This window comes from Garra rufa, chromosome 3 (assembly GCF_049309525.1).
Source record: "Garra rufa chromosome 3, GarRuf1.0, whole genome shotgun sequence".
NCBI lineage: Eukaryota > Metazoa > Chordata > Actinopteri > Cypriniformes > Cyprinidae > Garra > Garra rufa.
In genome coordinates, this window is record NC_133363.1 from 65,191,882 (window position 1) to 65,217,102 (window position 25,221).

Consider the following 25,221-nt stretch of genomic DNA (forward strand, 5'->3'; position numbering starts at 1 on the left):
AGTGTTTTTGATTAAAACAAGCAAAAAAAATCAGCCAATGGGGTAAAAAAAATAATCTTGTTAGTTTGAAATAAGATTGAAATTATTTTTACTTAACTAGATAATCCTTCTTGATTAAAGAATTTTTAGATATTTTGGCTGGAAAAAAAGAAAGAAAAGCATTTTTTGCAGTGTTCTGTTGTGTTTATATACAAAAACCTATAATACTGTTTAGTGATTTGAAGTTTCAAATGTATTTCTGATTTTTCTCTTGACTTAATGATCTTCTTTACCACTGTGTCCTTCAAGTGTCCTTCAAGTAACGGATAAAAAAAATCAGACAGCTTCCCTACATGGATTTACTTCAAGCGACTTGAGCTTGAGGAGCTCTGAAAACTCTAAAAACATTGGTCTCAACTTTTAACACATCCATAGCAGACATTATTTATTGGTGTATATTGAGTTTGCAAAGTGGCATCTTGCTGAAACTGCAGAAACAGAAAACATTTAAAAAATCCAAGGCGGTCAGAAGTCGGGCATGTTGGACAACTCAAAGGTTTACATCGAGCTGGGTGTCGCCAGGTGCGGGAACGTCCCCGAACCTCTGAAACCACGTACGTCATTGAAGGATGAGAACCATCTTAGCAACTCTCCCGCATCCCTCAACGGCAGCGTTCCCAATCCTGACGAGGAACACAATAATCGCACCAAAAATGCACTTACCAATAGCACTTCTTCTCGGAACATCCCTGGGACTTCCACAGATTGGACTGAACTTGATGCCACTGACAGGAGACGCAGTTTGGCGACGCTATCTGAGACCTCAAGGACTTCCAATGCTCCCACTGAGGTTTCGCAAAACTCTCGCAGCAGGTTTATAGTGAATGATGAACCTGTCGAATCCCATCGGAGATCCGGCCGAGGCGTGTGTTCCTGTTTCCGAGTGGTGAACATGGCGTGTCTCCGCTGTCTGGAGGAGACGCCGCTGCTGGTGTCTGGAGTAGTGCTGGCGATCCTCTTCTGCGTGACCATCATCATCATCATCCCCTCCACTGGCAGGGTAAGAGCCGAATGTTTGGTGATGGACACACTTATTGGTTTTTCATCTTGTTGTTTGCAAAAAATGCATCATTTTATGTACATCCCTGCTAGAAAAAAAACATTCCTAGCCAATTAAAAATAATAGTTTTCAAGTAGCAGTGTATGGAGCCTTGGAATAAAAAGGTAAATTTGAATTTTTGAAATTTCAAAATTCTGACTTTATTCTCAAAATTCTGAGATTAAATCTCACAATTATGATAAGAAAAAACAACTCGTCATTCTCTCTTTTCCCCTCGGCTCTAGCTTTTTTCCCCTGAGAATCGATAAACTCACTATTGTTGAGTTGAATCGAGTTATAAAGTCCGAACTAGGAGATATAAACTTGCATTTGTAAGAAAAAAGTAAGAATTGTGAGATAAAATAAATGTTATGTAAAATGTTAATAGTAATAGGTTTAAAATAATAGAGGTCAACCGATACTGGATTTTACCGATACCGATAACTGGGATGGACCATGCTGGCCGATACCGATTAATCAACCGATTTTAAAAAGGCTACTGAATCGAAAATAAATAGTGATTTCCTATTTTAATATTCATTATTTTATAAATGAATAAAAATATTAATATTATTATTAATATTAATTATATATTGATAATTACAGTTGGTTCATTGTTCATTGTTGTTAACAAAAGCAACAAAAAATTTAAGAAATTATCACACTCTAACAAGGAACAATACTAATATTCTAAATTGTAACATTGTTACATATCATATTGTAAAGTGTTATTATTACATCAACAATAAGGCTAAAGATGACCATCTTTAAATATCTACTCAAAGGCTTCAGTATTAAAATTACATACATGTATAATGAGGACTTTTTCAGGCACTCTAGCAACGGAGCAACCCGAAAGTTTATCGGCATGGATTTTTGACGATAACCGATAGTTCCGGCAATTAACTATCGGTGCCGATTAATCGGCAAAGCCGATACATCGTTTGACCTCTATGAAATAATATTATGTCATGCTGTAACTGTAGGTCTGAATATTATGTAGGCATATTGTTTAAATCAAATGTATTCTTTAAAAGTAAATTAATCAGTTAAAAAGTAGCTGTTTTCATCCATAGACTATGCGTTTAAACATTTGAACTTCAAATGGTGTATTTGATGACAGTTTTCTATGAAAAAAATGTTTTTGCATTCTGATTCTGGCATCAAAAGGCACAAAAATATTATTTTTTCCTCTTATTCCATAGATTTTACCAATTTCACTCCACTTGTTACCAGTGTTTTCCGGCCTTTCGCTATTCGCACAGCTGAAAGTGACGTAACTGTGGCATCTACTATGAATTGGTCTATACATATTAAAGAAATTGTTCAGCCAAAAATTTTAATTTGAGTAAAATGTGTTTACCCTCAGGCCATCAAAGATTTAGATGAGTTTGTTTCTTCATCAGATTTGTAGAAATGTGTGATTCCATCACTGTCTCACCAATGGATCCTCTGCAGTGAATGGGTGCCGTCAGAATGAAAGTCCAAACTGCTGATAAAAACATCACAATAATCCACAAGTAATCCACACCACTCCAGTCCATCAGTTCACATCTTGAGAAGACAAAAGCTGAAACAAATCATTAAGACATTTTTAATAAAAATACAAGTTTGTAATGCCATAATAACACTTCCTCCAGTGAAAAAGTAGTCTGGGCTGAATCAGGAGAGAAATCTGCACAGATTAAGTGCTGCTTACAAACCAAAACTATCCAAAATTTTGATGTGAGAGACAACAGAAGATAGATTTTTTTCACTGGAAGAAGTGTTATTATGGATTATTGTGATGCTTTTATCAGCTATTTGGACTCTCATTCTGACGGCACCCATTCACTGGAGAGGATCCATTGGTGAGACTCTAGCTTGGTTTCCATTACCCTTTAAATTGTAAAAATACATCTTATAGAAATGGAAAATTCCCATATATGGCAAAAAAGATTCAAAGCAATTCGAAAATGGAATATTTAGCAAAACAGCAGTAGAAACAGGTTTTTTTTTTTTTGCATTTACAGGTCACATTGGATTAAATATAGCCAAAATTCCACAAAAATCCATTGCCATGGCTTATCGTGAGAGGAAAAAATTACGTTTCAGTCGTATAACGTTGACAATGTTTTATCGACATTTATAAAATAGCGCCAAAGTTTTGTGAAAATCTCTAATGGAAAACACAGCTAGTGATGCAATGACGCATTCCTGCAGATCTGATGAAGAAACAAACTCATCCTAAACTCAGATGGCCTGAGAATACTTAGTGAATTCTCATTTGTGGCTGAAGTATTTTCCAGCAGGTGTGTGTGATGTTTGTAAATCATTGTCTAAATGTAGATTTGTTGAAATATTTGTCTCGTCCAGAGCCTGAGCGTTCACGTGGCAGCGTTTGCAGTGGTGTGTGTGGTGGTGTGTGTTTGCGTGTCTCTTCTGGTGTGTTTGCCGTGTTTGCCGGTGGTTCGACGAGGAGAAACGCCTCTCGCGCTCTTCATCTGGTCCATGCTCTTCATCGTCGCCTTCGTCTTCATCTTCACCGGAGGCGTCGTCACGGCCTGGGAGCAGGTCAGCAGATGACACTCATTAGATTTTAGAAATTTATACAAATGCTGATTTTAGGCTGTAATATGGTTGTTTTTCTTTGTCAGGTTGCATTCTTCCTCTTCCTGTCACTGTCTGTTTATACGGTTCTTCCTCTCCCGCTCTCATGGGCTCTGAGCTTTGGTATCGGAACCAGTGTTTGTCACATTGTCGTCATCAGTGTGTATGTGTCCGTCACCAGCCCTGAGACACAAGACCTTGCTGTGCAGGTAACACTCTTACATTTATACACACACACACACACACACACACATCTTTGATGGCTGGTCAGAGGAAATGTTAAATGTAAATGGTGAGCAGCGGAGGCCGTCTGCTGACGCCAGATGATTTTCCTGCCACCAAATGTATTCAAAACCTCTTTCTGTGTGTCAGCTGGTGGCGAACGCAGTGCTGTTCTTGTGCATTAACGCTGTGGGTGTGTTTCACCTGTGGCACACTGAACACGCTCACAGGAAGTCCAGCAAGAAACGGGAAGATTTCAGCAGAAACCGTGCCACGCAAGCCAAACAGAAACGTGACCAGGTAGAGTTTTACAGATGTTTCCTGATTGCAAAACCAGTCATAAGGGTCAATTTTCTAAAATTGAGATTTATTCATCATCTGAAAGCTGAATAAATATGCTTGTTAGGATAGGACCATATTTGAAAATCTGGAATCTGAGGGTGCAAAAAATCTAAATATTGATAAAAATGCCTTTAAAGTTGTCCAAATGAAGTTCTTAGATATGCATATTACAAATCACAAATTAGGTTTTGATATATTTATGCCAGGAAATTTACGAAATATCTTCATGGAACAAGATCTTTATTTAATATTCTAAGGATTTTGGCATGAAAGAAAAATCTATCATTTTGACCCAATGCAATGTATTTTTGGCTATTGCTACAAATATACCCGGGCTACTTAACTTGACTGGTTTTGTGATCCAGGGTCACAAATACATTTTATTATTATTAGTAGTAGTAGTTGTAGTAGTAGTATTGTTATTATTATTTAAGATTTTTAAATTATTTTTAAACTATTTTTCTTTTTTTTACTTTTTTAAATCAATTTTGTTTGATTGTACCACATTGCATGTACTATATTTGACTAAAACAAGCACAAGTGAGCCACTTTTGATGTACTGTAAAATAAGTATAGTATGTGTCATAAACTGGCATATAGCAAACTATATGCCAGTTTATGACATTAAGTATGTAAGACTCCTGGCTTTTTTCTTATATGCAATAGTCTTTAACCCTTTAAGTGTCACTTCCTATTTTTGAACATAGACGTGAAAGTGCACTATCCAAACGTAAATTGTTATAATTTTTAAACGCTTTGAAATACAGACCTAAAATCAGACTGTTTTTTATGAAGACAATGTGCAGATTACTGTAGAATCATTTCAAAATATGAAAGTATCAAAAAGCTATATATGTTTAAATTACCTGTAAAGTAAATGCATTGTACCATTTTTTAAATATAAAATAAATATTTTACTAAATATTTTTATAACCAAAATTGCTACAAAATTAAAGCCGTATGCTTAAATTAGTGATGTTCCAAATTTGAAGTTGATATAAAAAATTGAGGTTCCTGTGAGATTTTATTTAGGGAGTTATACCACAATCAGCCACCGGGTGCCATCCAAACTTTTTTTGAAGCATTTTTTAGTTACAAATGTCTAAGTTTCTCTGTTATTACTTCTATCACAAAATAACCAGCAAATATGGAATCTTCAGACAATATGTATTTTGTCAAGATTATACAATTTTTGATTCTAAAAGACCACAATACACTTTGTAATATGACACCTGACTCCACCCACTAAGGGGGAGGAGACCGCGGAAAGATTTTAAACTACAATTTCCATGGTAACACAATGCCCGATTTTAAAATGGATGAATTTTGAGGTTTTAAGCTTTCAAATTATATATAATTTATGATGATTACTAAAATACGTGATAGAAAAAAAGAGTGCCAAGCCCTTTTTGACACTTAAGGGGTTAACTAGTGTAATGTCTAACCGGTTAACCCTCCAGGAGCATCTCCTGCTGTCAGTGCTGCCACGGTACATCGCCATGGAGCTGAAGACGGAAATTGTCAAGCGTCTATCTGCAAAATGCAGCGCAGAAGAGAACCGACCAAACTTTCACAGTCTCTATGTACGACAGCACAAAGACATCAGGTGAGACCATAAACACACACATTAAAACACACACACAGACAGTGATTATAGTTTATTAAAGTTATCATTCTGGTCTGCAGTATCCTGTATGCTGATATCGTGGGCTTCACGCACCTGTCCAGCACATGCACACCTGAGGAGCTTGTCGCCGTCCTCAACAAACTCTTCGGCCGCTTTGACGACATCGCTAAGGTGAGCTAGAATCTGCGTTAGAATCTGCTGTTTCTCCTGTGTTTATGTACTCAAATCTTTCTCATTTCTCTCTCTCTCTCTCTCTCTCTCTCTCTCTCTCTGTAGAAGAACGGCTGTTTGCGGATTAAAATCCTGGGCGACTGTTATTACTGCGTGTCTGGTCTTCCTGATCGGATCTCTATTCACGCTCGCAACTGCGTTCAGATGGGTCTGGACATGTGCACAGCCATAAAGTGAGTCTGAGTCTTCTGTTTCTTCCACTTTTGAGTCTTTGGCATCCCATTGAACCACTTGCTGGAAAGTTGTGTAATTTGGCACGCTGATACAGGACAGTCTCAACTTTAACTATAGCAAGTTTGGAGTCTCTGACTCAAACTCTGTAGCACCACCTCTTTTCCAAAATTTCACTCACATATGGTCTAGATCAGGGCTGCCCAATCCTGTTCCTGGAGATCTACCTACCTGCAGACTTTAGTTCCAGCCCTGCTCCAACACAGTTTCTGTAATTATCAAGTGCTACCTAATGCCGAGTTCAGACTGCACGATTTTCAAAGCAATCGCGTCACAGATGTTTTCACACTGCATGACTATCTGGGGTAGCATTCCGTCACTGCTGTGTTCACGCCACACGATGGATCGGCGACAGGGGGTTTCACACTGCATGACTTTACAATAGGAAGAATCGCCGACAACTTTGTCCCGGTCCGCAAACTACGTCTCACAACCAAACACGCGCGAGAAGTGACATGGAAACAACGCGAGGTCAGGCATGCAAGTTCTCACGTGAGACTGGTATTATTATAAAAAAATGGTAGCCCGCAAGAAGCTTGTCATACAAATAGCATGTGCACTCATTTGCAGCGAAAAGAAAAAAATCCGAAACTATTCTTGTTGATATTGTGGTCTATACCTTCGTAACTCCTCCCCTAACTTCCCGCTGGCCTGGATGTTGCTGTCTCATTGGCTGTAGGTAATCGCCGATGTGATTTTCAGTCAGATCACCTTTCACACGGCATGATTTTGAATCGCCGACAGGTCCAGATATTTAGCATGCCAAATATCTCACTGGTGTCGGTGACACGTCGGAGATTCTCTCAGATGGCGTCTTTGATAGTTCACAGTGTGTGATTGTCACTCACGTGAACGAGCACTGATTTGCCTGTGATTTCGGGCATTTGTCGGCGATTTCTCAAAACCTGTCGGCGAGTCAAAATCGGGGCTAAAATCATGCAGTCTGAACTCGGCTTAAGAGAATAATTAGCTGGTTCACGTGTGTTCGATCAGGGTTGGAGCTGAACTTTGTTGGATGATAGATCTCCAGGAACAGGATTGGGCACCCCTGGTCTATATTCTAGAAGAATTTTTCCTTTTTTCCTCTGAAATCCTTGGTTTATGCCGAGTTGAATGAACACCAACATTTCAGAATCGTAATTGCTATTTTTAATAGTATGTAAAACCTACTTTTTCTAACTCATCCTAGACGGTTTGTCTGATTTTCACCAAAATTTGGCTCAGATCATCTTCAAAACTTGCTGGCAAAAACTTATCAAAAGCTTTTTGATAGACCCATCCATTTTCGAAAACTGCACAAATGAATTTGATGAACAGCTCGAATGAGACCTCGGGCTATATCTCTTCGATGCTTTGTCATATTGAGACCAAATTTGGTGTGTGTTCTAACAAGCATGACCTGAGGCTACTTGTACAGTTTTGGCGCTGTGCCACCTAGTGGTCAAGAGATATTAAAATAAATAGCTTATAACTTCTGAATGGTTTGGCCATCACAAAACTGGCTTCTTTAGATTTGGTGGCGCAGACCAAGTCAAACCGTACCCAATTTTCCCATGTCAGCCATTTTGGGTGTAGGCCATTTTGAAGGTTGTCATAAAATGCTACATTTTACGAAAGTATGGGCGTATAGCTAATAAACTTGGCATGTGTCTTCGGCATCATGCCCTGATGATACTTAAAACGTTTAACAGCAGTGCCACTTTGTGGACAAAAGTTGAAATTGCAAAAACGCTAATACCATTTGAGTAAACTAGGTCATGCTGAAAATACAGATACCATTTTTTTCCAATATTCAGCCAACTTCCTGTCCACCATTTTGATTAATGTTGAAAACATACTTTTTGGAACTCCTCCTATAGCATTAGTCCGATTTTTACCAAATTTGACTCAGATCATCTTCAGACTTTCCTGACAAAAAGTTATCAAACGCTTTTTGATTGACCAAACCGTTGCCAAGTAGCGCATCAACAAATTTGCTGGAATGATGGCAAACTGCATCTAGGCCATTGTCACCTCACACTGACCATGCCACATAAGTTTGGTAACAGCACGCCTATGGGTCAAAAGTAATAAACCATTCATATTAAGCCATTAACCATTAATAATGACATTTCCAAAAATGCTAATAACTTTTGATTAAATTCCGATGCTTTATACCATGCTTAGCTCCTCATTTTGCCTCTGGTGTGCTTGGCCCCTTATTTATTTATTAGTTTTAATTTGATTCATTTTTTTCACAACAAAGTTTCTGATCTTAAAGTGAGGTTATTTTTTTGACCTTTGACCCCTGCAGTAAGCTGAGGGAGGCGACGGATGTGAACATCAACATGCGTGTTGGCGTCCACACGGGTAACGTCCTGTGCGGCGTGATCGGTCTTCAGAAGTGGCAGTATGACGTCTGGTCAGATGACGTGACTCTAGCCAATCACATGGAGTCTGGAGGACTGCCTGGGTACCACACATTTACACTCTTCATGTCTGATTACCGTAGTATTATTAGCAACGGTTCTGATGATGATGATGGTTCCTCACAGGAGGGTCCACATCACAGAGGAGACGCTCGCTCACCTGGACGGGAAATACCAGGTCGAGGAGGGAAACGGTGGGAGTCGCAATTCCACTTTGAAGGGAAGGAGAACATTTCTGGTCATCGATCCCAATACAGAAAACTCCAGTACAATGCCTACGGTGATTATCATTAATCATTATATCATCATTTTGTGTATCTACCTTTTTCACGTTTGTGAAATCTTGATCAGGCATCACATGACCCTTCAGAAATCATTCTAATATGCTGTTTTGCTCCTCAAGAAACATTTCTGATTATTATCAATGTTGAACAGTTGTGCTGCCCAATATTTTTGTAAAAAAAAATCATGATTTATTTTTCAGGATTCACAGATGAACAAAGTTCAAAAGAACAGCATTTACTTGAAATAGAAATCTTTCGTAACATTATAAATGTTTACTGTCGCGTTTGATCAATTTAATGTGTCCTTGATGAATAAAAGTGTTATTTTCTTTGTGTTTTCATGCGTCTCAGCCTAATGAGCTGAAGGTGGACAACAAACTCGCGAACCGTCAGAAGCTGCGTGCGTCGGTTCGGATGTCGCAGTACATGAAGTCCTGGATGGTTGTCAATCCGTTTTCTGAACTCAACAAACCAGAAGGTTCACTCGCAGCCCCGCCCACTGACAGCGGCATCAGCCAACCACAGCCGGCCACAGTCAGTGTCAATCATAATCACTGTCCAATCATGCAGAATCACTGTTGAAAAATGGCACATATTAATTCTTGTCTTTTGTTTATTTTCTCATCAACAGGAGATCCAAGAGTTCACCACTCCAAGGTAAAAATGAAAAGTTTACTCTTTAATTTTTAGTGATATAAAAGTACCAAACAAAGTACAGTACTTTGAACTTGAAATGGATCAGCCATTCATGTAAATGTGGTCTGAATTTGGTTCTCTAGTGTGAAAATTTTGCAATTCCAATTTGTTTTGCTTTTCTCAGATCTTCACAAGTTCTGGAAAACGGACTGATGGACTCATTAGACTCTCTGGAAAACGAAGGGTGAGCGAACCATTCATGAATCTACAATTTTCAGAGTAAATGAGTCATAAAATAATATTTTTCATTGTTTAGGAGACGCACGAAGCTGAACAGCGTGACGTTGCTTTTTAATACTTTTCAGCTGGAGAAACAGGTGTGCATTATTGATTCATTTAAACCATTTAAACGCACATGTTTCTTTAAATTGTTTTTGATTTAGATGATTTCTAACTGTGTGTGTTTGTGTCAGTATTCGTTAAGCGAATTCCAGGGGCTTCATCACTCTGTCATATGTTTGGCCGTCATCTTCATCTCTGTTTTTGTGGTTCAGATGCTGACCTCGCAAAAGTGAGTAAATATTAAAATTAATACATTTAAAATTAAATTTTAAATTTTAAATGAAAGACTTACTGAAACTGTTTATCTGCATGTTGTGATAATTAAAATTACTGAAATAATAAAATTGTATTATTTATTATATTCATTATTATTATTATTATAAATATTAAACGTAAAATCTGTATATCAAATTATAAATCAATTGTATTTTCAGCTGCTCCAGCCACCTGTTGTACAGAGACACTTTTTACCAATCAATAATGATTAAAACGTTTCTTCTTGTTAAATATCCTGAAATTAAATAATTTTACGTCTGTTTTCTGATCTGCATTTTTGGCAAAGTTCAGATTACAACAGGCTTCATGTTAGTTTTAACACAATGCACATTGCCTGTTATTTATTTCGTCACACACATTAAGACATTAAGGAGCAGTTTGAAAGCATTTTTCTAAATGTTCAAATATTTTTCTAAATCTCTCTCTTTCTCTTTGTGCACATACAGAAACTTTGCACTTGCAGTGTCATACGGTGCCACCTTCCCTGTCCAAATACTGATTATGCTTGTGGTCTTCACTAAATTCCTAAAGGTATGACTACATATCTTATATATGTGTGTATTTTAAGAAAATTAATTGGTTAAAAATTAGTTAATACTTCCTTATTATAAAGAATGTGTTAATAGAACAAACAAAAGGGTGTTATGTAATTATTCTGAAGTAATATGTGTTTGTGTGTCAGCGCTGGCGCTCTAAGATTCCCCACAGCATCCGCTGGGTCTCAACGCTGTTTGATGGTGGAGCCGCCAGGGCGGCATTGCGGCTGCTGCTGGTGTTACTCTGTGTGCTCATCACGCTGCTCATGGCAGTGCTCAACATAGTGAGTCAACATGAGAAACATCTGCACAAACATCAGCTCATAACTGACGGGACTGTTTGTCTGTCTTTACACTGCAAAAGCAGATTATATTCCACAGAGACATGTTGGTAGTGCTGCATGTTTTTTTCAGACTGGTGGAAGGAAAACATCCAACATACACATTTAAGTGTTTATAATAACGGTCTTTATCTATATGCGATATTGTGATACATATCTCTATGCATATAAGGAGGTTTTCTCAAAATGAGTTCTGATCTCCACTTCAGCTGTACTTACAAACACCAAACTTAGCAGTTTTATTCCTCTTTATATTCTCAAAGTTCTTCTTGAAGGGTTTATTGATATATTATTTGCCTTATTTTTGATTGCACTTTATCTTTTCACATCTGTAGATTTCAGTTACAATACATATCTCTAAAGGCTGTTTCCTCAAATTGAGTTTGTTTCTCCACTTCAGCAGCACTTACAGACACCAAACTTAGCAGTTTTATTCCTCTCTATATTCTCAAAATTTTTATCAAAGTGTTTGTTTATATATAATTTGCCTTATGTTTTATAGCACTTTATCTTTTTGTGTCAGTAGATTTCAATTACAATAGATATCTCTAAACGTCATTTTAATTTGTATCTCCACTTCAGCAGCACTTATAAACACCAAACTTAGCAGTTTTATTCCTCTTTATATTCTCAAAGTTTTTCTTGAAGGGTTTGTTGATATATTATTTGCCTTATTTTTGATTGCACTTTATCTTTTCACATCTGTAGATTTCAGTTACAATACATATCTCTAAAGGCTGTTTCCTCAAAATGAGTTTGTATCTCCACTTCAGCTGTACTAACAAACACCAAACTTAGCAGTTTTATTCCTCTTTATATTCTCAAAGTTTTTCTTGAAGGGTTTGTTGATATATTATTTGCTTTATTTTTGATTGCACTTTATCTTTTCACATCTGTAGATTTCAATTACAATACATATCTCTAAAGGCTGTTTCCTCAAAATGAGTTGGTTTCTCCACTTCAGCAGCACTTACAAACACCAAACTTAGCAGTTTTACTCCTCTCTATATTCTCAAAAAGTGTTTGTTTATATATAATTTGCCTTATGTTTTATAGCACTTTATCTTTTTGTGTCAGTAGATTTCAATTACAATAGATATCTCTAAACGTAATTTTAATTTGTATCTCCACTTCAGCAGCACTTATAAACACCAAACTTAGCAGTTTTATTCCTCTTTATATTCTCAAAGTTGTTATTGAAGGGTTTGTTGATATATTAATTGCTTTGTTTTTTATTGCCCTTTATCTGTTTGTGTCTGTAGATTTCAGTTACAATAGATATCTCTAAAGGACATTTTAATTTGTATCTCCATTTTGGCAGCACTTACAAACACCAAACTTAGCCGTTTTATTCCTCTTCATATTCTTAAAGCTTATATAGAAGGGTTTGTTAATATGTCATTTGCCTTAATTTTTATTGCACTTTATCTTTTCGCATCTGTATATTTTAGTTACAATACATATCTCTAAAGGCCATTTACTCAAAATTATTATTTTCTTCTTCACTTCAGCAGCACTTACAAACACCAAACTTAGCAGTTTTATTCCTCTCCATATTCTCAACGTTTTTATAGAAGTTTTTATACCATTTGCCTTATTTTTAGTTGCACTTTATCTTTCCCCGTTGGAGATTTCAATTACAATTGATATCTCTAAAGGCCGTTTCCTGAAAAAAAAAATTTCTCCACTTCAGCAGCACTTACAAACACCAAACTTAACATTTTTATTCCTCTCTATATTCTCAAAGTTGTTGTAGAAGGGTTTGTTGATATATTATTTGCCTTATTTTTTATCACACTTTATGCATCTGTAGATTTCAGTTACAATACATATCTCTAAAGGCTGTTTCCTCAAAATTAGTTTGTTTCTCCACTTCAGTATCACTTACAAACACCAAACTTAGCAGTTTTATTCCTTTACATTTTCTCAAAGTTTTTGTTTAAGGTTTTGTTGATATATCATATTATTTTTAATTACACTTTATATATTTGCATCTATAGATTGTAATTACAATAGATATCTCTAAAGGCCATTTTAGTTGGTATCTCCATATCAGCAGCATTTACAAACACCAAACTTAGCAGTTTTATTCCTCTCTATAGTCTGAAAGTTTTTACTGAGGGGTTTGTTGATATGTCTTTCATCTGAACTTATACAACATTTATTTCTAAAAACATGGTGAAAATGTATGTTTTTTGGCTATTGATCGTATTTTGTGATTTATGCAGCAATAAAAAGAGAAATCCAAAATCCCCTCTGTAAAAACCTTCAACTCTAATATGTCAACATAATTAAACAATAATTTTAAATAAGGCTTTAGCCAGTTCATTTGCACATTTAAACATATCGTTTACAAAAACTTATAATTACAAATAAAGTTTCAATTAATCAACTGAGAAAAGTATGGTCATTATCTGTTAGTTATATATTATTTAATTTTTTTACCCTATCCATCAGGACTGCCTTGTCTTAAATGCTGATTGATGTTTGTTAACCTTTAAGTTAAATCAAAAGTTTTTTCATACAAACTTGGTAATATATATATATATATATATATATATATATATATATATATATATATATATATATATATAGCACAAAATTTGTGTTACACTTGACGCTTAAGAACTTTGGCTTAATCTTTTGTTGTTCTAACAACTGCTCGATTAAGATCAAATGTATTGTTTTTAAGCACAATAAATGTCTACATGTGAAGTATTTAGGAATCTAATCAGTTTGAACAATAATAATAATAACTGTTGTTGTTATTTTAAATTGTTAATGAATAATAATTATAATAATGCCACATGCACACACACAAACACAAATGATACTCTCTCTTTATATCTGTTTAGGTCTTGACTTTTATCCCTTTGTTTTCTAGGTTTTTATTCCAGGTGATAACTGTTTAAATGTTTCCCACAATGCAACAGTACTGAACAGTCTACATCTCTACACTGTCCCGGTAAGCTTTTAGCTTATATTATAAATGATCACTAGAGATGATAATTTACATTAGTATTGACAATATGACGTTATGTTGTCTTTTGTGTGTTTGTGTGCAGTATTATCTGTACTGCTGTCTGTTGGCGATGCTGGGCGTGATTGTGTTCATTCGTGTGAGCGTGTCTGTTAAAGTCTTCCTCCTGACTCTCGCTGTGGTGGTTTATCTCGCGCTCTTCTTGCATGTTTATGCTCCGCGATCTGACTGCTACATGAGACAGCTCTACAACGGCAACAGCACGTAAGATGCTAGAAAGTTTATTTTTATTGCAAGCGTTAAATCGAGTCAGTATTGATTTTTTGACTTTGTCCAGATGCTGTTTCTAAGTTTCTTTTGCATTGCAACACTAACATGTGCCAGAAACACTGTGCTTGTTGTATAATTTAAATAAATTGAGCAGAAATGTATATTTATCATAATATTTTACTGTGTTTGTGTGTGTGTGTGTGTGTGTGTGTGTGTGTGTGTGTGTGTGTGTGTGTGTGTGTGTGTGTGTGTGTTTGTGTGTGTGTGTGTGTGTGTTTGTGTGTGTGTGTGTGTGTGTGTGTGTGTGTGTGTGTGTGTGTGTGTGTGTGTGTGTGTGTGTGTTTGTGTGTGTGTGTGTTTGTGTGTGTGTGTGTGTGTGTGTGTGTGTGTGTGTGTGTGTGTGTGTGTGTGTGTGTGTGTGTGTGTGTGTGTGTGTGTGTGTGTTTTAGGCCGGGAGTTCTTAAGGAGCCCAAAATCATGTCTGGCATTTGGCTGGTCATTTTCTACATTATTTCCCTTATTCTTGTGCGACAGGTAAGAGTATGTGTGTGTGTGTGTGTGTGTGTGTGTGTGTGTGTGTGTGTGGTTATTAGTGTGTTTTACATGATATATTCAGTAATAGGGATGTTTACAAAACGTAACTTGTCCAGATGACTAACCACTTCCCTAAACATTGTAGTTTTTGTCTTTAAATTGGCGTTGCCTCCTTTAGCTGTCACGAATAATGGGTGTTACTGCAACTGATTCACACATTATAAATAAAGTTATATCATATTTACTGAGATATGCTGATCAGCTGATGACAGGATAATCTTCAACTTGTTTATAGTCATCTAAAGGTAAAATAAAACCATTAAAAAACATTTTCATTACTAGAAATAAAAAATGAATGTAAATAGAAAAACTTTCTGTTTCAGCTAGTTGCAACATTTCTAATTTTAGTTAGTTTAATCAGAAGTAAAACTAAAAGTTGTATTATATACATATTTTGAGAGCCACAGAATGTAGAACATAAATTCTAATAATAGTATATCAATTATACAAAATTTACACTAGATAGCAGAGCCAATATATGAAGATTTATTATTATACAATATGTTTTTACAATTAAAATAAATGTTCACTGAATTAAAATATATAAAACATTATTTTATTGCAGCCAATTGCAAAGGGAACATTTCTAAATTTTATTTAGTTTAACCTGATGTACTAAAATAACAGTTAGAACTGAAATAAACTAAACTGAAACTGAAAATGAAAATGAATAAAAACTATATCCCTAATTTAAAAGAAAAAACTCTTTGACGTGATTTATTTAAAATAGATTTATTTCATACTAAGTATACTTCAAAACCATTAATACATTTATTAACATATAATTTAAGACTTACTGATATATAATTATAATTAAACTTTCTTTGGAGTTTTTTTTTACTCCACAATACACATTTCTTAATATTATCCTTGAAATGTGTTTTAATATCAGTATTAATAAGGATTGCAGGACCTTATAGTCTTTAAAGTGTACCTGAAATATATTTGCAATAGTTTCACTTCAGCACAATCAGATATTCTGAAGTATATCTTTAGTTGGGCACAATTAAAGTGCATTAAGTACAAAATTAAGAATTGAATTTTTATTAAGCACATAAATATATATATAATGTTTAGTAATATACTTAGCACAAAATAAATGTATTACAAATGTATTTTAGTATTTTCTTTTCTCACTAGGGATGTACTTAACATTTTAAAAAAAGAAATGATGAAAAGACAACAAATTAAACTTTAAAGTTACAATAAAAATGGAAAATATAAAATAAAAACTAATTGAAAATATATATTAATAATTTCTTTAGTGGTATGATGATGATAATAAGGTGACACTTTAGTTTTACACCTCAAAATAACAAATCCACAAGATAATTTTAGTGGAACGTTTCTCAAATGCATATCTTTTTCATGTTTTCTCAAAGATGACATATAGGAGATGTGTCTTTAACATAATTCAGCCGGTGTCATTTGATCAATCTGTGTGTATATTTAATACAATTCAGGACGAGTTGGGCACTCGGACAGAGTTCCTGCTGGAGAAGTGTTTTAAGAAAGAGACGGAGGAAATGGAGACGACCAAGAACGTCAACAGACTCCTGCTGCAGAACTTACTGCCGGAACACGTCACAGACTTCTTCATCGGCAAAGACATCCAGAACCAGGTCAAACACTCACACATGAGGCTCTTTGACTCAACTGCGCCACCTAGAGGCATATTATTGACATCTATGAATGTTGATACATAAATATCTCTAAATGATCAACAAGATGAAAATTTGTCTGTTTCACACACAATCCACTCCATGCTTCTTTCGTTTTTTAATCCAGTGAAAGCTGTTTTTTGTAATTGTACAAATTGTACACCTTCAGCTGGTGCTTCTTCGCAGTGTTGGGGAAAGTTACTTTTAAAAGTAATGCATTACAATATTGAGTTACTCCCTAAAAAGTAACTAATTATGTTACTTAGTTGCTTTTTATGCAAAGTAATGCGTTATGTTACTTTTGCGTTACTTTTTAAATCTGGGCAGGGCTTGCTTGTTTGTTTTTAATATAAAAAGTTGTATTTTTGTCAAATGTAAAAGCCTTTTCACAGCAAAAGCCTCAGGTTTAGAGAAAAGTAAACTGACATCTGTACAGTAGACCACAGAAGAAAAAAGTCAACTCTTCAGCAAAAAAAAAAAAAAAAAAAAATGTTCAATTATCTTGAGTAATTTCTGCTTATTAGTTTGGATGAATTGGATCATCGAAGGTCGGCAGCAAAGACATCAGTTAATAAAATGGGATTAAATGCATAAAGGATATTTGTATTATTATTTAATTATCGCAGGTTTGTGTTGAATTTCACAGTTTTTATTGATTTTGAAGAACACTGTATCTGTTTTTTAGTGAGTGAGATGAATTAATGCATGTTCACATTTATTCTAGAACTAAAGGAACATCTTACTCATTTCTCTCAACATGGAGACAGGAGAGCTTTTAATCAATAAATGAGGGGGGAAAGTAACTGGCGTTGCTTATTTGAAAAAGTAACTCAGATATTTTCTTGTCAATTAAAAAGTAATGTGTTACTTTACTAGTTACTTGGAAAAAGTAATATTATTACGTAACTTGTGTTACTTGCATTACCCCAACACTGCTTCTGAGTCTTTTTGCTGTCAAATCTTTACTTATTTCTATTAATTGAATTCCATTTAATCCCAGTTTTTTCCTAGACATGAATATATCCAGTTGATTTGTCATTAGAAACCCTTTGAAAAATTCAATACTTATTTTTAGCAATTTTTTAAAAATAAAGTGTCTGAAAAATTGTCTTATAGTTGGTCACAACTGTGACCAGTGGGATAATGTGTATACCAAATTAACATATTTATGCAAGAAAATATAATCGTCAACATTTTTCAAAATCGTTACTTTATTGTAACATATATCATCAAGTTGTTCTATTAGTGCTAACAGTATTGCAACATGAATATTGTGACATTGTAACATTTGAACTTTTGATTTAGAGCAATATTTTATCATTGCAACATTTGAGTGCAGTCTTCACTAACGACTGCATTGGATTTATATTGTGTTTCTAAGTTCACTGTTGTCCCACCAGTCAATAATGTGACCGTCAACATGTTTACTCCTCCTATGACAACACTCAACAAAACTGAACATATTAGAGAGAATCTTTGTCATATCTTTATGTTAACATACTCGTTTTGGAGCTTTCATGCAACCATCATCGTCTCATAAACTGATCTGGTCATGTGACAATTTGCACTAACCATGTGAAACTGCACAGACCTATTATTTTGTCCCATATTTGCAGGAAGTGCACTGAAACATCAGTCAGTAAAGTGTTTAGAGCTTTTAAAATAAGTAAACATCAGAATAACTAGTAATATTTTCAGATAAACACTTACTGGACTGAAGCGGCTTGGCTGTACTTGATTCTCTGAATTTATTTCAGGCTATATGAGCCATTAAAGCCTGATGGATCAAATATGATGTGAATTTGTTTTCTGTGATAATCCTGATTGTGTTTGTGTTTGTGTGTGTGTTTCAGGACTTGTACAGTAAGTCGTGCGAGTGTGTTTGCGTGATGTTCGCGTCCGTGCCGCATTTCTTCAAGGAGTTTTACAACGAGAGCAGCGTCAACAACGACGGACTGGAGTGCCTTCGCTTCCTGAACGAGATCATTTCAGACTTTGATGAGGTGGATGTCCCTCCGATGTCTTTTTGTCCATCTGTTTGTGGCTGTTTTAACCCACCTGCCTCCTAATCTTCTCTTACAGCTCCTTAACAAGCCCAAATTCAGCGCTGTTGAAAAGATCAAGACCATCGGCAGCACCTACATGGCGGCAGCTGGACTGACCAAACCTTCCGTAACAGAGGAGAGACAAGTAAGGCACTAGTGTGTTTTAGGACATGTTTTGCATGTATGTAAATTCACATGCGAGGGTTTTGATCTGTTGTTTCCGTTCACAGACCAGCGACACGTCCTACAGTCATGTCCGCAGCATGCTGGACTTTGCCATCGCTCTGATGGGGAGACTGGAAAACATCAACATGCATTCATTTAACAGCTTTAAACTGAGAATCGGTATAACACAGACATTATTCATTTAATTAAATTTATTTAAATAAATTTAATTGATGAAGGTGAGACACTGCAGATGAATAGGGTAAAAAAATGAACTAATAGTTATCACTTTGCTTATTCAGTTGATTGATTACACATTGATAATTGCAAACACTTTTTTGTATTACAAGTTTTCTAAAATGTTAGGTTTAAATATGCAAATGATCCATTATTTAATTAAATATGCGCTAATTTGCATACATTTCTAGTACAAAAATCGAAACAGTTTCAAAATTCTTGTTTAATTTATTTTATTTTATTTTTTTTGACATATTAGAGTCAAATGTTTTTCCAGAGGGGATTTTGGGTCTCATTTCATCACAACATAATTCAGGAAAAAAAAAAAAAAAAAACAGACAGGAAACACTATATATTTTTATAATAAAATCAAGCAAATTATATATGAACAAACCCCTCTGTAAAAACCTTCAGGATATAGACAGGAATAGAAATGTAAAGTGTGGTGTGTGTAAGTGCTACTGAAGTGGAGATTTATGGCTCAGTGTAGGAGAAAAAACTCATTTTGAGAAAACAGCCTTTAAAAATATGTATTGTAATTGAAATCTATTGACACAAATAGATAAAGTGCTATAAAGGAGACAACTTAACAGTGTTTTGGGGGTATTTTCTTTCCGCTAGTCTGAAAGAAAACACTTTATGAAAAACCAAAAAGACCAAAATCTCAAACTTGATAGGTGCATGAAAAAGCAGCGTTTTTGCCTGCTGTGTCTGCCTTTAAGATTCTGCAATCTCTTCTGCTTACCAAGGCTTTATTTATTTGTTTAAAATACAGTAAAAACAGTGAAATATTTTTACAATTTTAAAAAGTGTTTTTCTATGTTAAGTATCAATTAAAATGTAATTTATTTCTGTGATCAAAGCTGAATTTTTATCATTATGCCAGTCTTCAGTGTCACATGATCCTTCACATGATTCTAGACTCTTATAAATAAAGGTGCTTTAAAAGGTTCCACAGAAGAACCATTTTTGGTTCCACAAAGAACCATCTCTTTCTTACCTTTTTATAATCTAAAGAACCTTTTTCGCTACAAAGAATCTTTTGTGAAACAGAAAGGTGCTTCAGATGTTAAAGGTTCTTTATAGAAGTATTTAGACAAAAATATCGTGAAGTGCCTTTATTTTTAAGTGTAATAAGCTGACTTGCTGCTCAACAAACATTTCTGGTTATTAGCAATGTTGAAAACAAATACTTTTGTAGAAACTGTCATACATTTTATTTTTCAGGATTCACAGATAGATAGGAAGTTCAAAAGAACACCATTTATTTGTAATAGAAATCTTTTGTAATATTATAAATGCGTTTACTGTCACTTTTGATCAATTTATTGTGTTTTTGATGAATAAAAGTATCTTTTTTTTCTTACTTACCCCAAAGTTATAATAATCAGAGATGTTCAGTATCAGTATTTTAGAACGATTTCTAAAAGATCATGTGACACTGAAGACTGGAGTAATGATGCTGAAAATTCAGCTTTGATTCGCAGGAATAAATAACATTTTACACTATATTCACACCGAAAACAGTTATTTTAAATTGTAATAATATTTCATAATTTTCTACTGTATTTTGGATCAGTCTTGATGAGCAGAAAATACTTCTTTCAGAAACATGAATAAAATATCTAAAATATCTAACATAAATTGACTTGTGTTTGTTGTTGGTGTTGTGTTCAGGTATAAATCACGGTCCTGTGATCGCAGGCGTCATCGGCGCTCATAAACCTCAGTATGACATCTGGGGAAACACGGTTAACGTGGCCAGCAGGATGGACAGCACTGGAGTCTTAGATAAAATCCAGGTGAGCGCCTTCACAATCTGTCTGTGGCTGAACTAAAGGAAGCATTTCTGTGTAAACCTCAGAAATCTTCTGCAGCTCAAACTCAGACAGTTTAATTATTTATACAAGAACATAAATAAAATCTGTCGTTTGATTAAACTGCATTTAATATTTTAGATTGATGCGAACCTCGGAGGTTCTCAAGCTTTCTGACTCCATATTGTCCATGCAAATGTTCACAGGCCTCATGACATTCCTAGTTGTTCATTTTTTTTTTCGCACAAGGATTATGGAGAAAGATTTTAGCTTAGCGTAGAAATTATAAGGTTTTTATAAATATACTATTTAGACATCACAATTTTATAATGAGGCTTCATCATATATCCAGGATTTTTCAGGACGAAAAAAGAATTGCCATAAATATCTTAATTTTTAGTCATTTAAACTTATTTTAATTATTTAGCATTAATAATTTTTTCAAAAGAGCACTTTAAGTCATTGATTAATATGGTCATTTAAAAGGTGCTGTTTGCTGAGAAATTTTTTGCAAATGCTTTTGCATTCCACAAGAAAATGTCAGTTGTTTGCAAAACGTTTACATTCCTGAGAAATTTTAATTTTACTTATGTTTTCCCGAAGAAATATGCATTTGTTCATTTGTTTTTCTGAGAAAACGTTTTGCAAATATTTTTCCAAACTCCCACATGACTTTAGTTTCATATTGAATTTCTTGTATTGTCCATAACTTGTACACTTATTAATAGTTGTTAATATATATTTAATATTTAGTATGTTTAATGTGAAAAGTGTATAATATTGTAAAAAAAAAAAACAGTTTAATATGTAACCATTTTTTGTGACTAAGAAAGTAGAATAGAAAATAATTATAACAAAATAGGCTTAAAAGTGACTCTAACAAAGTTAGATTAATTGATTAATATTGTACTAATATTTATATTGCATTGTTTTTGCGTTTCAAAACCTTTTTTAAAAAACTTTTGCAAATGCAAACATTTCCCTCAGAAACTGGTTATTGAAATAGGAGTTGGGAGTAATTATATGTTATGTACTATTTCACTGTTTTTATATTTCCCTTTTGAGGGAACATCGAACTGCATCTTCTAGGGGTCATGGTTTCATACGTAACCTGAGACAATTTCAATATTTCAAAAAAATATTTTGCATCCTCTGAGAAATTTGCATTTGTTCACAAATACTTTTGCATATTTTGAAACTGTCAGTTGTTTGCAAACTTTTACATTCCCTGAGAAATTTGCATTTGTTCTCAAAAGTTCTGTAAGATAACATATAAGTTCCCTGAATGCTTTTGCATTCCACAATAAATTGCAAAATGTTTACATTCCTGAGAAATTTGCATTTGCTTGCAAAACTTTTGCATTCCCCAAGAAATGTGCATTTGTTCACAGATATGTTGTGTTCTGAGAAATGTGCATTTTTTTTTTAAATAATTTGTAAACAATTTTTTTCAAATAATGTAAAGTCCCACATGACTTTAGTTTTATATTGAATTTCTTGTATTTTTCTTAACTTGTCTTTTAGGGGTCGCTATGCTAGAGGACACAGTGTCTCATTCCCTTCTCAGGGAACCATAATTACTTACGTAACCTGAGACGTTCCCTTTCGAGGGAACATTGAGCTGTTTCCTCTAGCATAGCGACCCGTAGAGGACACAGCATCTCATTCCCTTCTCAGGGAACCATGGTTTCATACGTAACCTGAGACAATTTCAATATTTTTGAAAATAGTTTGCACTCTCTGAAAAATATGTATTTGTTTGTAAATACATTTGTCAGTTGTTTGCAAACTTTTACATCCCTGAGAAATTTGCATTTGTTCTCAAAAGTTCTGTAAGATAACATATAAGTTCCCTCAATGCTTTTGCATTCCACAATAAATTGTCAATTGTTTGCAAAATGTTTACGTTCCTGAGAAATTTGCATTTGCTTGCAAAACTTTTGCATTCCACAAGAAATGTGTATTTGTTCACAGATATGTTGTGTTCTGAGAAATTTGAATTTTTTTTTAATAATTTGGAAACTATTTTTTTTTTCAAATAATTTAAAGTCCCACATAACTTTAGTTTTATATTGAATTTCTTGTATTTTTCTTAACTTGTCTTTTAGGGGTCACTATGCTAGAGGACACAGTGTCTCATTCCCTTCTCAGGGAACCATAATTGCTTACGTAACCTGAGACGTTCCCTTTCGAGGGAACATTGAACCGTTTCCTCTAGCATAGCGACCCCTAGAGGACGCAGCATCTCATTCCCTTCTCAGGGAACCATGGTTTCATACGTAACCTGAGACAATTTCAATATTTTTGAAAATAGTTTGCACTCTCTGAAAAATATGTATTTGTTTGTAAATACATTTGTCAGTTGTTTGCAAACTTTTACATCCCTGAGAAATTTGCATTTGTTCTCAAAAGTTCTGTAAGATAACATATAAGTTCCCTGAATGCTTTTGCATTCCACAATAAATTGTCAATTGTTTGCAAAATGTTTACATTCCGGAGAAATTTGCATTTGCTTGCAAAACTTTTGCATTCCCCAAGAAATGTGCGTTTGTTCACAGATATGTTGTGTTCTGAGAAATTTGCATTTTTTTTTTAATAATTTGGAAACTATTTTTTGCAAATAATTTAAAGTCCCACATGACTTTAGTTTTATATTGAATTTCTTGTATTTTTCTTAACTTGTCTTTTAGGGGTCGCTATGCTAGAGGACACAGTGTCTCATTCCCTTCTCAGGGAACCATAATTACTTACGTAACCTGAGACGTTCCCTTTCGAGGGAATATTGAGCTGTTTCCTCTAGCATAGCGACCCGTAGAGGACGCAGCATCTCATTCCCTTCTCAGGGAACCATGGTTTCATACGTAACCTGAGACAATTTCAATATTTTTGAAAATAGTTTGCACTCTCTGAAAAATATGTATTTGTTTGTAAATACATTTGTCAGTTGTTTGCAAACTTTTACATCCCTGAGAAATTTGCATTTGTTCTCAAAAGTTCTGTAAGATAACATATAAGTTCCCTGAATGCTTTTGCATTCCACAATAAATTGTCAATTGTTTGCAAAATGTTTACATTCCTGAGAAATTTGAATTTGCTTGCAAAACTTTTGCATTCCCCAAGAAATGTGCATTTGTTCACAGATATGTTGTGTTCTGAGAAATTTGCATTTTTTTTTAATAATTTGGAAACTATTTTTTGCAAATAATTTAAAGTCCCACATGACTTTAGTTTTATATTGAATTTCTTGTATTTTTCTTAACTTGTCTTTTAGGGGTCGCTATGCTAGAGGACACAGTGTCTCATTCCCTTCTCAGGGAACCATAATTACTTACGTAACCTGAGACGTTCCCTTTCGAGGGAACATTGAGCTGTTTCCTCTAGCATAGCGACCCCTAGAGGACGCAGCATCTCATTCCCTTCTCAGGGAATACATTTGTCAGTTGTTTGCAAACTTTTACATCCCCGAGAATTTTGCATTTGTTCTCAGAATTTCTGTAAGCTCCCAGAGAAACTAAAATAAATAAAAGGCTTACATAAATATGTTTCAGTGTTTTTATGACAGATCGCAGTTTCTCTAGGAAACGCAAAAGATTTGCAACTTAAAGCAAATAACTTTTAAGTCATCTCAAGGCCCCAATAAAGCTTTGCTGATGCCCACACTGCATTGGAGTGATCCATGTCAAGTCTTTTAAATCCATAGTATCAAAATAGCTTGTTTAACATTTAATTAAAAAGTCTAAGAGTAAGTTGAAACACATTTAAGATGTATGGTTTAACAGTATCAGGTGTAAATATCAATTTGTAGGGTCCAATGAGACAAATACAGATCTGACATCAGATGAATGTTGTTTTCAGGTGACAGAGGAGACGGCGCAGGTGGCTGAAATGCTGGGCCACAGTGTGACTCTGAGAGGAGTGATCAACGTGAAGGGCAAAGGACAGCTGACCACGTACTTCATCAACACCGAGCATTCAGTCCAGAACGCTTAACATCCATCTGACATGTTGAGATGAGATTGTGATGAGTGTTTCACTTAGGTCCTCTGCGGTATCATCTAAGGAGACTCACCCAAACATCCTCTGTCTGCTGTGAAAGTTAGTGGTGACCCTACAGAGAACTGAACTAGTTAGCACTTAGATTTAACCAATTCAAGTACTTTAAGAAATGAAGGAAGATTAGCATTTGTTGTTCTTTTTCAGTAGGTTTTTTCTTTATGAAGCTAACCTATATTTTTAAACAATGCAAAGTTGCCAACTTTTCTAATTTTCCAGACTCCCACGACTTTAGTTTTATATTGAATTTCTTGTA

General features: G+C 34.8%; 1 protein-coding gene across 1 annotated transcript; it reads left to right on the forward strand.

Moving 5' to 3' along the window:
• Positions 1 to 517: 517 nt before the first annotated feature.
• On the forward strand, positions 518 to 25,221 carry LOC141331747 (adenylate cyclase type 4). Its single transcript, XM_073836777.1, has 25 exons — positions 518 to 1,039; positions 3,434 to 3,631; positions 3,715 to 3,876; positions 4,040 to 4,189; positions 5,692 to 5,837; positions 5,918 to 6,029; positions 6,135 to 6,262; positions 8,614 to 8,772; positions 8,855 to 9,008; positions 9,373 to 9,546; positions 9,644 to 9,669; positions 9,833 to 9,892; positions 9,965 to 10,025; positions 10,122 to 10,219; positions 10,713 to 10,797; positions 10,949 to 11,086; positions 14,028 to 14,108; positions 14,209 to 14,387; positions 14,843 to 14,927; positions 16,451 to 16,609; positions 18,502 to 18,651; positions 18,731 to 18,838; positions 18,924 to 19,038; positions 20,773 to 20,897; positions 24,768 to 25,221. Exons 1-25 carry the CDS (start codon positions 518 to 520, stop codon positions 24,900 to 24,902), a joined length of 3,510 nt encoding a protein of 1,169 aa, XP_073692878.1. The 3' UTR covers positions 24,903 to 25,221.

Excerpts from the sequence above, each read along its gene's own strand:
- LOC141331747 (XM_073836777.1), top strand. The coding sequence starts at position 518 with ATGTTGGACAACTCAAAGGTTTACATCGAGCTGGGTGTCGCCAGGTGC. Across the intron at positions 9,009-9,372 it reads ACTCCAGTACAATGCCTACG|CTGAAGGTGGACAACAAACT; the intron begins GTGATTATCATT and ends CAGCCTAATGAG. Across the intron at positions 10,026-10,121 it reads CTTTTCAGCTGGAGAAACAG|TATTCGTTAAGCGAATTCCA; the intron begins GTGTGCATTATT and ends TGTTTGTGTCAG.